This window comes from Prionailurus viverrinus, chromosome C1 (genome assembly GCF_022837055.1).
Source record: "Prionailurus viverrinus isolate Anna chromosome C1, UM_Priviv_1.0, whole genome shotgun sequence".
In the NCBI taxonomy this organism is placed as follows: domain Eukaryota; kingdom Metazoa; phylum Chordata; class Mammalia; order Carnivora; family Felidae; genus Prionailurus; species Prionailurus viverrinus.
In genome coordinates this window covers 33725130-33740620 of record NC_062568.1, presented here as the reverse complement: position 1 = coordinate 33740620, position 15491 = coordinate 33725130, and the positions used below count along the sequence as shown (strand labels likewise).

Below are 15491 nucleotides of genomic sequence, written 5' to 3'. Positions count from 1 at the left end.
ACCCCACTTGCACTCTGTCTCTCTCTCTCTCTCTCTCTCTCTCTCTCTCTCTCTCTCTCACAAAAATAAATAAACATTAAAAAAAATTTTTTTAAATAAAAAAATTTTAATTGAAGTATAGTTGACATTCAATACTATATCATTTTAGATGTTTAGCATAATGAATTGGTAATTATATACATTACAAAATGCTTACCCTAAGTGTAGTTACCGTATGTCACCATACACAGTTACTATAACATTATTGACAATATTCCCAATGCTGTACTTTTAATCCCTGTCACTTATTTGCACGTCTTAATCCCCTTGACCTATTTCACCCTCCTCCCCTCTGACAATCACCAGTTCTCTGTATTTATGAATCTGTTTTTTTTTTCTTATTTCTATATACTATTTTTTTTTTTTTTAAATTTTTTTTTTTTTTTTTTTTTTTTCAACGTTTATTTATTTTTGGGACAGAGAGAGACAGAGCATGAACGGGGGAGGGGCAGAGAGAGAGGGAGACACAGAATCGGAAACAGGCTCCAGGCTCTGAGCCATCAGCCCAGAGCCCGACGCGGGGCTCGAACTCACGGACCGCGAGATCGTGACCTGGCTGAAGTCGGACGCTCAACCGACTGCGCCACCCAGGCGCCCCAACTATATACTATTTTTAATGCCTCAAGAATAGGCTATCTTATGAATGCATCTTCTGAACCATTTCTTGCTGTACGGTTATCTAGGAATATATCAAGCACTGTGCCAAGTGACAGTACAAGGAGGCAGGTACTGTAATTATGCCCATTTATAGGCAAGGAAATGGAAGCATAAGGAATTTAAGTAATTTTTGAAAGGTCTCACAGTTCTTGTGTTGCAAAGCCAGGATTTAATCTAAGCGGTCAGATTGCAGTCCCTAAACACCAAACAATTACACTATGTAACCATGATTTAACTGCTCTCATTGTTGGACGTTTACGTTTTTTAATTAAAAAACTTATAAATCCTTGTTTAATCTTTGCATCCATGATGATATTATTAACTAGATTTGCTTTTATCGCATTCTATTTTTTTTTAATTTTCTATAATTTATTTATTTTTTATCATTTACATCCAAGTTAGTTAGCACATGGTGCAACAATGTTTTCAGGAGTAGATATCTTAAGCCCCTTATCCATTTAGCCCATCCCCCCTCCACAATCCCTCCAGCAACCCTCTGTTTGTTCTCCATATTTAAGAGTCTCTTATGTTTTGTCTCCCTCCCTGTTTTTATATTATTTTTGCTTCCCTTCCCTATGTCCACCTGTTTTGTATCTTAAATTCCTCATATGAGTGAAGTCATATGATGTTTGTCTTTCTCTGACTGATTTTGTTTAGCCTAATACCCTCTAGTTCTTTTTTTTTTTAATTTTTTTTTTCAACGTTTATTTATTTTTGGGACAGAGAGAGACAGAGCTTGAACGGGGGAGGGGCAGAGAGAGAGGGAGACACAGAATCGGAAACAGGCTCCAGGCTCCGAGCCATCAGCCCAGAGCCTGACGCGGGGCTCGAACTCACGGACTGTGAGATCGTGACCTGGCAAGTCGGACGCTTAACCGACTGCGCCACCCAGGCGCCCCAATACCCTCTAGTTCTATCCACGTAGTTGCAAATGGCAAGATTTCATTCTTTTTGATTGCTGAGTAATATTCCATTGTGTGTATATATATATATATATATATATATATATACATCATATCTTCTTTATCCATTCATCCTTCAATGGACATTTGGGTTCTTTCCATACTTAGGCTATTGTGCACAGTGCTGCTATAAACATTGGGGTGCATGTGTCCCTTCGAAACAGCATACCTGTACTAAATACCTAGGAGTGCAATTGCTGGGCCATAGGGTAGTTCTATTTTTAGTTCTTTGAGGAAACTCCATACTGTTTTCCAGAGTGGCTGCCCCAGCTTGCATTCCCACCAACAATGCAAAAGAGATCCTTTTTCTTCGCATCATCGCCAACATCTGTTGTTGCCTGAGTTGTTAATGTTAGCCATTGTGACAGGTGTGAGAGGTGGTATCTCAGTGTGATTTTGATTTGTATTTCCCTGATGATGAGTGATGTTGAGCATTTTTTCATGTGTCATTTGGCCATCTGGATGTCTTTGGAGAAGTGTGTATTCATGCCTTTTGCCCATTTCTTCATTGGATTATTTGGTTTTTAGGTGTTGAGTTTGATAAGTTCTCTGTAGATTTTGGATACTAATCCTTCATCTGATACGTCATTTGCAAATATCTTCTCCCATTCTGTTGGTTGCCTTATAGTTTTGCTGATTCTTTCCTTCCCTGTGCAGAAGCTTTTTATTTTGACGAGGTCCCAAAATAGTCCTATTTTTGCTTTTGTTTCCCTGGCCTCCAGAGATCTGTTGAGTAAGAGGTTGCTGCGGCCGAGTTGAAAGAGGTTTTTCCTGCTTTCTCCTCTAGGATTTTGATAGCTTCCTATCTTATGTTTACGTCTTTCATCCATTTTGAGTGTATTTTTATGTATGGTGTAAGAAAGTGGTTCAGGTTCATTTTTCAGCATGTCACTGTCCAGTTTTCCGAGCCCCATTTGCTGAAGAGACTGTCTTTATTCCATTGGATATTCTTTCCTGCGTGGTCAAAGATTAGTCAGCTATGTTTGTGGGTCCATTTCTGGGTTCTCTATTCTGTTCCACTGAGTGTCTGTTTTTGTGCCAGTACCATATGTCTTGATGATTATAGCTTTGTAATACAGCTTGAAGTTGGGATTGTGATGTCTCCACCTTTGGTTTTCTTTTTCAAGATTTCTTTGGCTATTTGGAGTCTTTTCTGGTTCCATACAAATTTTAGGGTTTTTTGTTTTTGTTTTTGTTTTTGTTTTAGCTCTGTGAAGAATACTGGTGTTATTTTGATAGGTATTGCACTGAATATGTAGATTGCTTTGGGTAGTATTGACATTTTAACAATATTTGTTCTTCCTATCCAGGAGCATGGAATCTTTTTCCATTTTTTTTTTGTGTCTTCAATTTTTTAATAAGCTTTCTATAGTAGTCAGTGTATAGATTTTTCACCTCTTTGGTTAGATTTATTCCTAGGTATTTTATGGTTTTTGGTGCAATTGTAAATGGGATTGAACCTTGATTTCTCTTTCTGCTGCTTCATTGTTGGTGTATAGGAATGCAACCATTTCTTTGCATTGATTTTATAGTCTTTGACTTTGCTGAATTCATGGATCAGTTTTAGCAGTTTTGGGGTGGAATCTTTTGGGTTTTCTATATAGAGTATCATGCCATCTACAAAGAGTGAAAGTTTGACCTCCTCCTGGCTGATTTGGATGCCTTTTATTTCTTTGTGTTGTCTGATTGCTGAGACTAAACCTTCCAATACCATGTTGAATGATAGTGGCGAGAGTGGACATCCCTGTCTTGTTCCTGACCTTAGGGGGAAAGCTCTGTTTTTCCCCATTGAGGATGATATTAGCAGTGGGTCTTTCGTATATAGCTTTTATGATCTTGAGGTATGATCCTTCTATCCATACTTTCTTGAGGGTTTTTATCAAGAGAGGATGCTGTGTTTTGTCAAATGTTTTCTCTGCATCTATTGAGAGGATCATGTTCTTGCCCTTTCTTTTATTGATGTGATGTATCACATTGATTTGTGGATATTGAACCAGCCCTGCATCCCAGGTAAAATCCCGCTTGGTCGTGGTGAATAATTTTTTTAATGTATTGTTGGATCTGGTTGGCTGGTATCTTGTTGAGGATTTTTGCATCCATGTTCATCAGGGAAATTGGTCTGTAGTTCTCCTTTTTAGTGAAGTCTCTCTCCGGTTTTGGAATCAAGGTAATGCTGGCTTGCTGGCTTCATAGAAAGAGTTGGAAGTTTTCCTTCCATTTCTGTTTTTTGGAACACCTTCAAGAGAATAGGTGTTAACTCTTCTTTAAATGTTTGGTAGAATTCCCCCAGAAAGCCATCTGGCCCTGGACTCTTGTTTTTGGGAGATTTTTGATTACTGATTCAATTTCCTTACTGGTTATGGGTCTGTTCAAATTTTCTATTTCTTCCTGTTTCAGTTTTGGTAGTTAATATGTTTTTAGGAATTTGTCCATGTCTTCCAGATTGCCCATTTTATTGGCATATAATTGCTCATAATATTCTCTTATTATTGTTTGTATTTCTGTGGCGTTGGTTGTGGTCTCTCCTCTTTCATTCTTGATTTTATTTATTTGGGTCCTTTCCTTTTTCTTTTTGATCTAACTGGCTAGGGGTTATCTATTTTGTTAATTCTTTCAAAGAACCAGCTTCTGGTTTCATTGTTCTGTTCTACTGTGTTTTTTGGTTTCCATAGCATTGATTTCTGCTCTAATCTTTGTTATTTCCTGTCTTCTGCTGGTTTGGGGTTTTACTTGCTGTTCTTTTTCCAGCTCTTTAAGGTGTAAGGTTAGGTTGAGTATCTGTGACCGTTCTTCATTCTTTAGGAAGGCCTGGATTGCTATATACTTCCCTCTTATGACCGCCTTTGCTGCATCCCAGAGGTTTTGGGCTGTGGTGTTACCATTTTCATCGGCTTCTATGTACTTTTTAATTTCCTCTGTAACTTCTTGGTTAGCCCATTCATTCTTTAGTAGGATGATCTTTAGTCTCCAAGTATTTATCTTTCCACATTTTTTCTTGTGGTTGATTTTGAGTTTCATAGCATTGTGGTCTGAAAATATGCACGGTATGATCTCAATCTTTTTGTACTTGTTGAGGGCTGATTTGTGTCCCAATATGTGATCTGTTCTGGAGAACATTCCATGTGCACTGGAGAAGGATGCATATTCCGCTGCTTTAGGAAGAAATGTTCTAAATATATCTGTTAAGTCCATCCGGTTCAGTGTGTCATTCAAAGCCATTGTTTCCTTGTTGATTTTCTGATTAGACGATCTGTCCATTGCTGTAAGTGGGGTGTTATTATCAATGAGTTTCTTTATGTTTGTGCTTAATTGATCTATATATATGGGTGCTTCCACATTTGGAGAATAAATGTTTACAATTGTTAGATCTTTTTGGTGGATAGACCCCTTAATTATGATATAATGCCCTTCTTCATCTCTTGTTACAGTCTTTGTTTTAAAGCCTAGATTGTCTGATATAAGTATGGCTACCCTGGCTTTCTTTGGCTGACCATTAGCTTGATAGATGGTTCTCCATCTCCTTACTTTGAATCTGAAGGTGTCTTTAGGTCTAACAGATTTTTTGTTCTTTTGTTTTGCCTTTCAGATTCCACATAGAAGTGAATGGTATTTGTTTTTCTCTGACTTACTTCACTTAGCATAATACCCTCTGGGTCTGTCCATGTCATTGCAAATGGCAAGATTTCATTCTTTTTTATGGGTGAGTGATATTCCTGTATGTGTGTACACATTTGTGCCTTCTTTATATATTTTGGACACCATTTGTAAATATTTTCTACCATTCAGTAGGGTACCTTTTCATTTTGCTGATAGTTTCCTTCATGTATAAACTTTTTACTTGATATATTCCCAATTGTTTATTTTTGCTTTTGCTTCCCTTGTCTGCAGGTACAGATCCAAAAAAATACTGCTAAGACCAATATCTAAGAGTTTACTCCCTGTTTTTTCTTTTGGGAGTTTTATGGTTTCAAGTCTTACATTGAGGTCTCTAAATCATTCTGACTTTATTTTAGTGTATGCCGTAAGAAAGTGGTCCGGTTTCATTCTGTCGCATGTAGCTGTTCAGTTTTCCCTAGTACCATTTAGTGAAAAGACTGTCTTTTCCCCATTGTGTATTCTTGCCTCCTCAGTTATAGATTAATTGACCATATAAGTGTGGCTCTCATTCCATTCCATTGATCTATGTGTCTGTTTTTGTGCCAGTACCATACTATTTTTATTAATATAGCTGTGTGGTATTGTTTAAAACCTGGCCTTGTGAGCCGCCTGGGTGACTCAGTCGGTTAAGCGTCCGACTTCAGCTCAGGTTATGATCTCACAGTTTGTGAGTTCAAGCCCTGCATTGGGCTCTGTGTGACAGCTTAGAGCCTGGAGCCTGCTTCAAATTCTATGTCTCCCTCTCTCTGTGCTCCTCCCCTGCTCGTGCTCTCTCTCTCCTTCAAAAGTAAATAAAAACATTAAAAAATAAAATAAGATAAAATAAAATAAAAATAAAATAGCATCTGGCCTTGTGATACCTCCAGCTTTGTTCTTGTTTCTCAAGATTGCTTTGGCTATTTGGGGTCTTTTGTGGTTTCATATGAACTTTAGGATTATTTATTAAGAGTTCTGTGAAAAATACTATCGGTATTTTGATAGGTATTGCATTTAATCTGTACATTGGGTAAAATGGACATTTAAAAAGAATTTTTAAGTTTATTTTGAGAGAGAGAGCATGCACTCACAATCCGGAGGAAGGTGGTACAAAGAGAAGGAGAGACAGAATCCCAAGCAGGCTTCACATCATCAGCACAGAGTTTTCTCTGTGTTTTGGGGGTTTTGGGGGTTTTCTATGTATCGCATTATATAATATGCAAATAATGGCAGTTTAGTGTCATATGCAAATAATGGCAGTTTACTTCTTCCTTACCAATTTGAATGCCTTTTTTTTTTTTTTTTTTTTTGTCTGATTGTTGTGGGGTATGACTTCTATTACTATGTTGAATAAAGGTGATGAGATTGGATGTCCTTGTCTTGTTACTGATCTTGGAAAGCTTTTAGTTTTTCACCATTGAGTATGATGTTCACTGTTGATTTTTCATATATGGCTTTTATTATGTTGACATATGTTTCCTCCAACCCTACTTTGTTGAATTTTTATCACGAATGGATGTTGTGTTTTGCTTAATGCTTTTTTCTGCATCTATTGAGATGATCGTATGGTTTTTATCCTTACTCAATGTATTGATGATATTTTTAATGTGTTGTTGGATTCAGTTTGCTAGTATTTTGTTGATGATTTTGGCATCTGTGTTCATCAGAGATAATGGCCTAGAGTTTTCTTTTTAGTAGAGTCTTTGTCTGGTGTTGGTATCAGGGTAATGCTGGCCTTGTGGAATAAATTTGGAAGTTTTTCTTCCTCTTCTATATTTTGGGGATAATTTGGGAAGGAAGAAGAGCCGTAAAAAAAGAATGAAATCTTGCCATTTGCAATGACATGGATGGACCTAGAGGGTATTAAGCTAAGTGAAATACGTCAAAGAAAAACTAATACCACAGGATTTCACTTCTATGTGGAATTAAAGGCAAAACCAAAGAACAAAAAACTGGAAATAGATTCATAAATACAAAAAACTGGTGGTTGACAGAGGGGAGAAGGGTGGAGGAATGGGTGAAATAGGTGAAGGGGGGATTAAGAGATATAAACTTCCGGTTATGAAATAAATAAGTGACAGGATGAAAAGTGCAACATAGGGAATAATGTTATAATAACTTTGTATTGTGACATAGTAACTACACTTATAGTAAGCACTTTGTAATATATATAATTATTGATTCACTGTGTTGTACATCTAAAATTATATAGTATTGTATGTCAACTATGCTTCAATTAAAAATTGTTTTTAAATGGGGGCGCCTGGGTGGCGCAGTCGGTTAAGCGTCCGACTTCAGCCAGGTCACGATCTCATGGTCCGTGAGTTCGATCCCCGCGTCAGGCTCTGGGCTGATGGCTCGGAGCCTGGAGCCTGTTTCTGATTCTGTGTCTCCCTCTCTCTCTGCCCCTCCCCGTTCATGCTCTGTCTCTCTCTGTCCCAAAAATAAATAAACGTTGAAAAAAATTAAAAAAAATAAAAAAAAATTGTTTTTAAATGTAGAGGCGCCTGTGTGGCTCAGCCATTTAAGTGTATGACTTCAGCTCAGGTCATGATCTCACGGTTTGTGAGTTTGAGCCCCGCGTCAGGCTCTGTGCTGACAGCTCAGAGCCTGAAGCCTACTTCAGATCCTGTGTCACCCTTCGTCCCTGCCCCTCCCCTGCTCACACAGTCTGTCTGTCTCTCTCTCTCTCTCTCTCTCAGAAGTGAATAAACATTTTAAGAAGTTTTTTTTAATGTAGTTAATGAAACCACAGTAGTATTAGCAGAACCTGTTACTTTAAATGTTTAGAAGTCATCTGTGAAGCCATCTGATCCTTGACTTTTATGTATTGGGAGTTTTTTTTTTTTTTATTATTATTACAGATTCAGTTTTATTACTAGTAATCAGTCTGTTCAAATTTTCTATCTCTGATTCAGTTGAGGGAGATTGTATGTTTCTAGGAATTTATCCACTTTTTTCTAGGTTGTCCAATTTGTTGGCATTTAATTTTTCATAATGTTGTCTTATAGTCATTTGTATTTCTGTGATATGGTAGTTATTTCTTCTTCATTTCTGATTTTATTTGAGTCTTCTTTTTCTTGATGAGTTTGGCTAAAGGTTTATCAGTTTTGTCTGTCTTTTCAAAGAACCAGCTCTTGGTTTCATTGATCTTTTCTATTCTTTCAGTCTCTATTTTGTTTATTTCTACTTTAATGTTCATTATTTCCTTCCTTCTGCTGGCTTTGGGCTTTGTTTTTCATTTTCTAGCTCCTTTAGGTGTAGGGTTAGGTTGTTAATATGAGATTTTTCTTTTTCCTTGAGGTAGGCCTGTATTGTTGTACACTTCCCTCTTAGAAGTGCTTGTGTTGTACCATGTGCCATTTGATTAGAGCATTTAGTCCATTTACATTTAAAATAATTACTGATAGGTACTTATTGGCACTTTGTTCATTGTTTTCTGATTGTCCTTGTTTGAGGTTCATCTTATTCACCTATAAACTGAGGAGGGGAAAGCATACCTCTCATCTACTTTTCACTAGGAAAGCTGGTCAACATTACAGACTAGGTATATAGATTATTACAGGCACAGAAGAGCCTTCTCCTTTGTGAAACTAATGATCTCATAAAAACTGTGACCAATGATTTTGACCTTCTTTTATCTTTCCCAAGAGAAATTAAATGTATTGTTAAGTATATAAGAAAAAAAACAAATGTTCATAGCCAACTTAAAGCCAAGTTTTGGCTGGGAATAGGATACATTTTAAAATTAGTGAGCTGATATCTATTTAACCTTTTAGACCTCAGTTATAACCTTAGAAGTTATCCTCAGAATCTTAAGGAAAATATTACTTTCTACTCCTATTCCTACAACAAGGGCTTAAAATTTTTGATAGTCTTTGAAAGCTGAAACACTTGAAACTATTGACTCACTGGTGTTTTTATGTCATACCTTGGGTTGGCACATTCCAGACTGACTTCATCAACCCAAGGGAAAGTGCTCTTAAAGCATAATACCCTTGCAATAGTTTAAAGGAAGAGCTGCATACTAAGCATAATCAAAATAGTCCGCTGTGTTCTCTCTAAATTGAATAATTGATTAAAAATATTACCTATGAATCATTTGATAAAAGATTACATTTTAGAATTGACTTCATGATTGGTATAAACACTTGGTTTCAGGTGTTAATGTAGACTGTGTCAGAAACTGCTTTCCCTATTCAAACATGGTGTGAATTACATTTTCAGTGCTATATTCTATTCCATTTTATAAATATACCAAAATAGATTTATCCTTTCTTCTGTTGATGGATATTTAGGTAGTTTCCAGTTTCTTACAAACAACACTGAAATGATGAACTGTTGTACAGGTCCCCTTGTATTCATGTAAAAAATTCTCTAGCTAGTATAATTCTCAGAAGAAGAATTACTAGGTTGTAGGATTTACAGATCTTGAATTTTACTGGAGTTTATTAAATTTCTCCTGAAAGTAGTTATATCAGTCTTGAAAGCAGTCTTTAAAAAAAAAAATTATTATGTTTATTTACTTTGAAAGAGAGAGAGAGAGAGACAGAGTGTGAGTGGGGGAAGGGCAGAGATAGAGGGAGACACAGAATCCGAAGCAGGCTCCAGGCTCTGAGCTATCAACATAGAGCCTGATGCAGGGCTCGAAATCACAAACTGTGAGATCATGACCTGAGCTGAAGTTGGACGCTTAACCAACTGCGCCACCCAGGTGCCCACTACATGTGCTAACATACATCAATTTTTTTTTTTAACGTTTATTCATTTTTGAGAGAGAGAAAGAGAGGCAGAGTACAAGTAGGGGAGGGATGGAGAGAGAGGGAGACACAGAATCCAAAGCAGGCTCCAGGCTCTGAGCTGTCAGCACAGAACCTGATGTGGGGCCTGAACCCACAAACCATGAGATCATGACCTGAGCCAAAGTCAGCTACCTAACCAACTGAGCTACCCAGGCGCCCCTAACATAGATCAATCTTATAAAATAATACTGTACACTGTTTAGGGATACATTTATGGTAAAATTATGAAAAAGGATTAAAAATGATGAACAAAGGACCTTGACCTAAGTTACTGCAGTTCCTGAGACTGGCTGATAAGCTAATAATGGAAGTTGCTTGACTTTTAATGACACGGAAAAACCAGATCTCTGAGCGGCAGCACAATTTATTTGCTTCTGTGTTCTTTCCCATGTGAATGTCCTGAATTAGAAATCATGCCAAATAAGACACTCAATACAAAATTTAAAGTGCTTGTAGATGAGAACATCCCATCTAAAAAGTTTCAGGGCATTTTACTGTGTGCCCAGAGGCTGAGTTAGGGCAAATTATCTGAGAAATATTGTAGAATAAGGATATTCTCTTTGCATGAAGAAAAGCAAATCTCAAAGTCTTCAGAGTTATTCAGCCCATTTTCCATTAGATTCTATGGGTTAACAGCAGCTTGCTTGTTTAAAATGAGAATAATTGTTGCATGAATACTTCCCTTTAGAGGCAGTCATTTTAATTCTGAACCTTAAGTGAAAGTCATGATTAACTTTTACTGATGGCTTTAGGGAGCCATAGCACACATTTTATAATGTACACTGTGGAAAAGAGCAACAGAAACAGGCAGAGATAAAAGAAGGATTCTGCTTGATAGAACAAGAGAGATTTCCTGAGACAAAATGTATTTTTATGCAGTCCTTCAAAAAAAAATACTAATATTAGCAATCAAAATTTAACAGTTACTGAAAGTGTGCAGTAACTCCAGCCAAGAAGTGTTTTCCCTCCACAGGTAGGAAACAAGACACAGAGAAAGGAAAAAGTCGATTTAAGTAAAAAATTTTGGATGACATTTTGTCTGATTCAGGGATTCATTGTTGATTTGTATGAAAGGGTTGGATATAAAGGGAAGAAAATGTGGGAAAACACAATTTGGAGATTAGTGAGTAAATATTAATGATTTCATTCCCCCAAATGATCATTTTCTTTAAAGAGAAAGCCGTAATTATCTTTCTCAGTTAGTGTTAAAGTATAATTCATCATATAAGAATTTCATTTACTCAGATTTTATAATTCTGTCAGTAAAACACAAGAGTCTGTGTCATCTACTTGCACGTTGACAATTCTAATTATCCATAGCCAAAATGGTTTTTGAATGTTAGGTATTACAATTTTTTTTAAGTTGAAATTATTACCCCCAAAGTCTCACTGTTATATTCATAAGTCATGTTAATTTGGAGTTTCTAAAAAAATTCTTGAATGTTTAGTTTTGAGCTAGAGAGAGAGAGAGACTGAATGTGAACAGGAGAGGGGCCGAGAGAGAGGGAGACACAGAATCCGAAGCAGGCTCCAGGCTCTGAGCTGTCAGCACAGAGCCCGAGGCAGGGCTCAAACTCACAAACTGGGAGATCATGACCTGAACCGGGAAGTTGGATGCTTAACCAACTGAGCTACCCAGGTGCCGCTGGAGTTTTCATAAGCAATAGAAACCAAATGAGTTATCTCAGTACGTATAAATGGCTATAGCCTACTTTTAGCTATTGAAATAGCTCTGAGAGTTGAAATAGCAATCTTTACATGATTAGAAAAACTTAGGATTGCTTCTACAAGTTTTAAGGATTCTCTGTGATTTTTCCAAACTCATGACATCTTTTTCCTTTTAAAATATGTAAATATATAATTACTCCTTATTTTATTATTCTTCTGTTTTATCCTAGATAAAAGTTAAACAGTTAGAAGAACAACTACATTCTTTTACTGAAACCAGTTCACAGAATGACCATCTACGCAAGTTGAACAAGGCTCTAGAGGGCAGCTATATGCAGGTGTGATTAATAGCTATAAAACAAATTGCTGTTATATTGTTTTAATTAGGTTTTAAGAAATTGATGCCTTTTTCTCCACCTTACCATACAGTCCCAGAAAGATGAATATTCTTTCACTTGACTCAATTCAACAAACATTTTTTAAACACCCGCAATGTACAAGGTTTTGCTAAACTGTAGAGAAATAAACATACCTGAAGCAGGATTGGGATATTCAACTTATGTTCTAATTGGAGGCTTAAGAATATACTCATAAACTTTATTATAGATTTAGAAGTTAAGTCTTTCAGAAGCAAAATAGAGTGAGCGTTCATAGGGAGCATCATTATAATGAAAGCATTGAGAAACACTTTATTTATTTATTTATTTATTTATTTATTTATTTATTTTTTATTTATTTTATTTATTTTTTTTATATATATGAAATTTATTGACAAATTGGTTTCCATACAACACCCAGTGCTCATCCCAAAAGGTACCCTCCTCAATACCCATCACCCACCCTCCCCTCCCTCCCATCCCCCATCAACCCTCAGTTTGGAGAAACACTTTCATAGAGGAAATGGTTTTTTAATTATCGGCAAACTTAGAACTCAGTGGCAACAAGATAGAACTGCAGGAGACAGCTCAGTTGAAAGAGGTGTTAGTGGTATAAATGCTTACTTGTCATCAGGGTGACTGCTGAGGCTACAATCCTTTTGTAAGTCACATAACATTTTAACAAATGAATAGAGAAAGTTAGACAAACAAGATACAAAACATTTAGTGAAGAAAATAATCCAAGAATGTGTAACCAAAAGAAAGTGATTCATTTCAGTGATTTACAAATTTACCATGTGTGCATTTTTTTTTTTTACTCAAATATGTTTGACTTCTATTAGCTATAATATTTCTGTTTCTTTTTTTTTTTTTTTTTTTTTTCAACGTTTATTTATTTTTGGGACAGAGAGAGACAGAGCATGAACGGGGGAAGGGCAGAGAGAGAGGGAGACACAGAATCGGAAACAGGCTCCAGGCTCTGAGCCATCAGCCCAGAGCCAGACGCGGGGCTCGAACTCACGGACCGCAAGATCATGACCTGGCTGAAGTCGGACGCTTAACCGACTGCGCCACCCAGGCGCCCCAATATTTCTGTTTCTATACCCTTGGTAACCAAGGAGCTAGAATGTGTCTTCAAATAGAATACTGTTAGGGTTCTAACCATCTGACTACTGGAAAAGAGGGCCTCATTAGATATACTCTCCTACAGGGAATTTGATTTAAGGAAGGCTTGTTTCTTCACCAGGACAACTTTACAGTGTGATTTCTTCGTTCTGAAAGCAAAGGAACACATTTTCAAGTATATTTTCTATCACAGCTTCATTAGAACTTTGTGTTGTTCCTCTTCATAAAAGGAGCGCTCATTGAAAAATAACTCTAGGTTTAGTTGTTTTACTGTTTTTGATTGGTGATGCCTCCAAGAAAAAGGAAATCTCCGGAGAGGCCTGCATCTTCGAAATTCTTTGAAGGCTATAGGCCCCATGTAAACAATATAAAGGAAAGAACTTCATCAGTTGGTTTACCCAGTGTTATTCCAAACTCTGCACGCCGTGTGACCTTTGCATCTAACCTCACTTCTTTGAGAGCTTCTCAGGAGATTGGAGACTCTAGAATCTCTCTAAAGACTCTTTTGAATGCTATTAAAACCATGGAGGGAAGACTGGAAGGTAAAATAGACATTCTTGCTTCAAGACCATTAATAAATGAGTCACCAAATTTTCTTAAACAGGATTCGGTAAGTGGAGACCACAAACTAAATCATAAGGAAATTTCAGATTTATACAACAATGAAGAAAAGTAGTAACAATTCAGAAAGATAATATATGGAGGTATGAGTAACAAGAAAGGTTCTTCACAGATAAGAAAAATTGACAATGTGGATTGAAACCATTATTTTGGTTATCACATGGTTAATTTTTAGACATAGAAAGATTTTGATTAACAGTAGCCATTGAGTTTTTTTAATATGATTTTGAGTTTTTACAAATTCAAAACATCCGGGGCGCCTGGGTGGCGCAGTCGGTTAAGCGTCCGACTTCAGCCAGGTCACGATCTCGCGGTCCGTGAGTTCGAGCCCCGCGTCAGGCTCTGGGCTGATGGCTCAGAACCTGGAGCCTGTTTCCGATTCTGTGTCTCCCTCTCTCTCTGCCCTTCCCCCGTTCATGCTCTGTCTCTCTCTGTCCCAAAAATAAATAAACGTTGAAAAAAAAAAAATTTAAAAAAAAAAAAAAAAAAAAGGGGCGCCTGGGTGGCGCAGTTGGTTAAGCGTCCGACTTCAGCCAGGTCACGATCTCGCGGTCCGTGAGTTCGAGCCCCGCGTCAGGCTCTGGGCTGATGGCTCAGAACCTGGAGCCTGTTTCCGATTCTGTGTCTCCCTCTCTCTCTGCCCCTCCCCCGTTCATGCTCTGTCTCTCTCTGTCCCAAAAATAAATAAACGTTGAAAAAAAAAAAATTTAAAAAAAAAAAAAAACAAATTCAAAACATCCACCTAATCTTTTTTTTTTAATAATCTCTCTTTTTTTTTTTTAAACGTTTATTTATTTTTGAGACAGAGAGAGACAGAGCATGAATGGGGGAGGGTCAGAGAGAGGGAGACATAGAATCCGAAACAGGCTCCAGGCTCTGAGCTGTCAGCACAGAGCCCGACACGGGGCTCGAACTCACGGACTGCGAGATCATGACCTGAGCCGAAGTCGGCCACTTAACCGACTGAGCCACCCAGGCGCCCCTCCACCTAATCTTAATATTCATGGTAAAATGTTTCAAGCCTGATTTTAAAATAGAAATACATTAATCAAAGCCCTAAGAACTTGAACATTGGAGAAAAATTTTTTTGAGTATTATCTTAGTTTTAGGTTGTTTTTAGATGTGAACCTTATAGTCTGAATGCCTTAACCAAGTTATTGGTGAAAATTATCATGATAAAATTGAAAACAACAACTGCTTAATAAGAAAAGCATGAACCAACATTTATTGAGAGCCTATCATGTCTCAGGCTTTTCTTTATTTATGAGAGAGCATGTGAGCGGGGAAGAAGAGCAGAGGGAGAGAGAGGGAGAATCTTAAATAGGCTCAGGGCAGAGCCCAATGTGGGGCTTGAACCCATGACCCTTGGCCAAAATGAAGAGTCAGAGGCTCAACTGACTGAGCCACCCAGGTGCCCCTGGAAATTATTTTTGAAAGAAAACCTTTGAGAGCGTACATCTTTGCTTGATGTTTAAAAATAGAAAGTTCTGTATCTTGTCTTCTAGAGTTGGTAGCTATTTAGATCTTTTCTCTCAACATTTTTGCTAGTGACATTTTCATATGTATCTTAAAAACCCTGGTAAAAGTATGTACCCTTCCTTGTGTCC

General features: G+C 37.3%; 1 protein-coding gene across 6 annotated transcripts in view; it reads left to right on the top strand.

Moving 5' to 3' along the window:
* Window positions 1-15491, top strand: part of CCDC150 (coiled-coil domain containing 150) — a 107689-nt gene that overhangs the window by 68008 nt on the left and 24190 nt on the right. For all 6 annotated transcript variants that reach the window (XM_047872330.1, XM_047872329.1, XM_047872333.1 and 3 more), the window contains one exon: window positions 11992-12099. In XM_047872330.1, the coding sequence (XP_047728286.1) occupies window positions 11992-12099 (108 nt within the window). The remainder of the gene's footprint in view (window positions 1-11991; window positions 12100-15491) is intronic.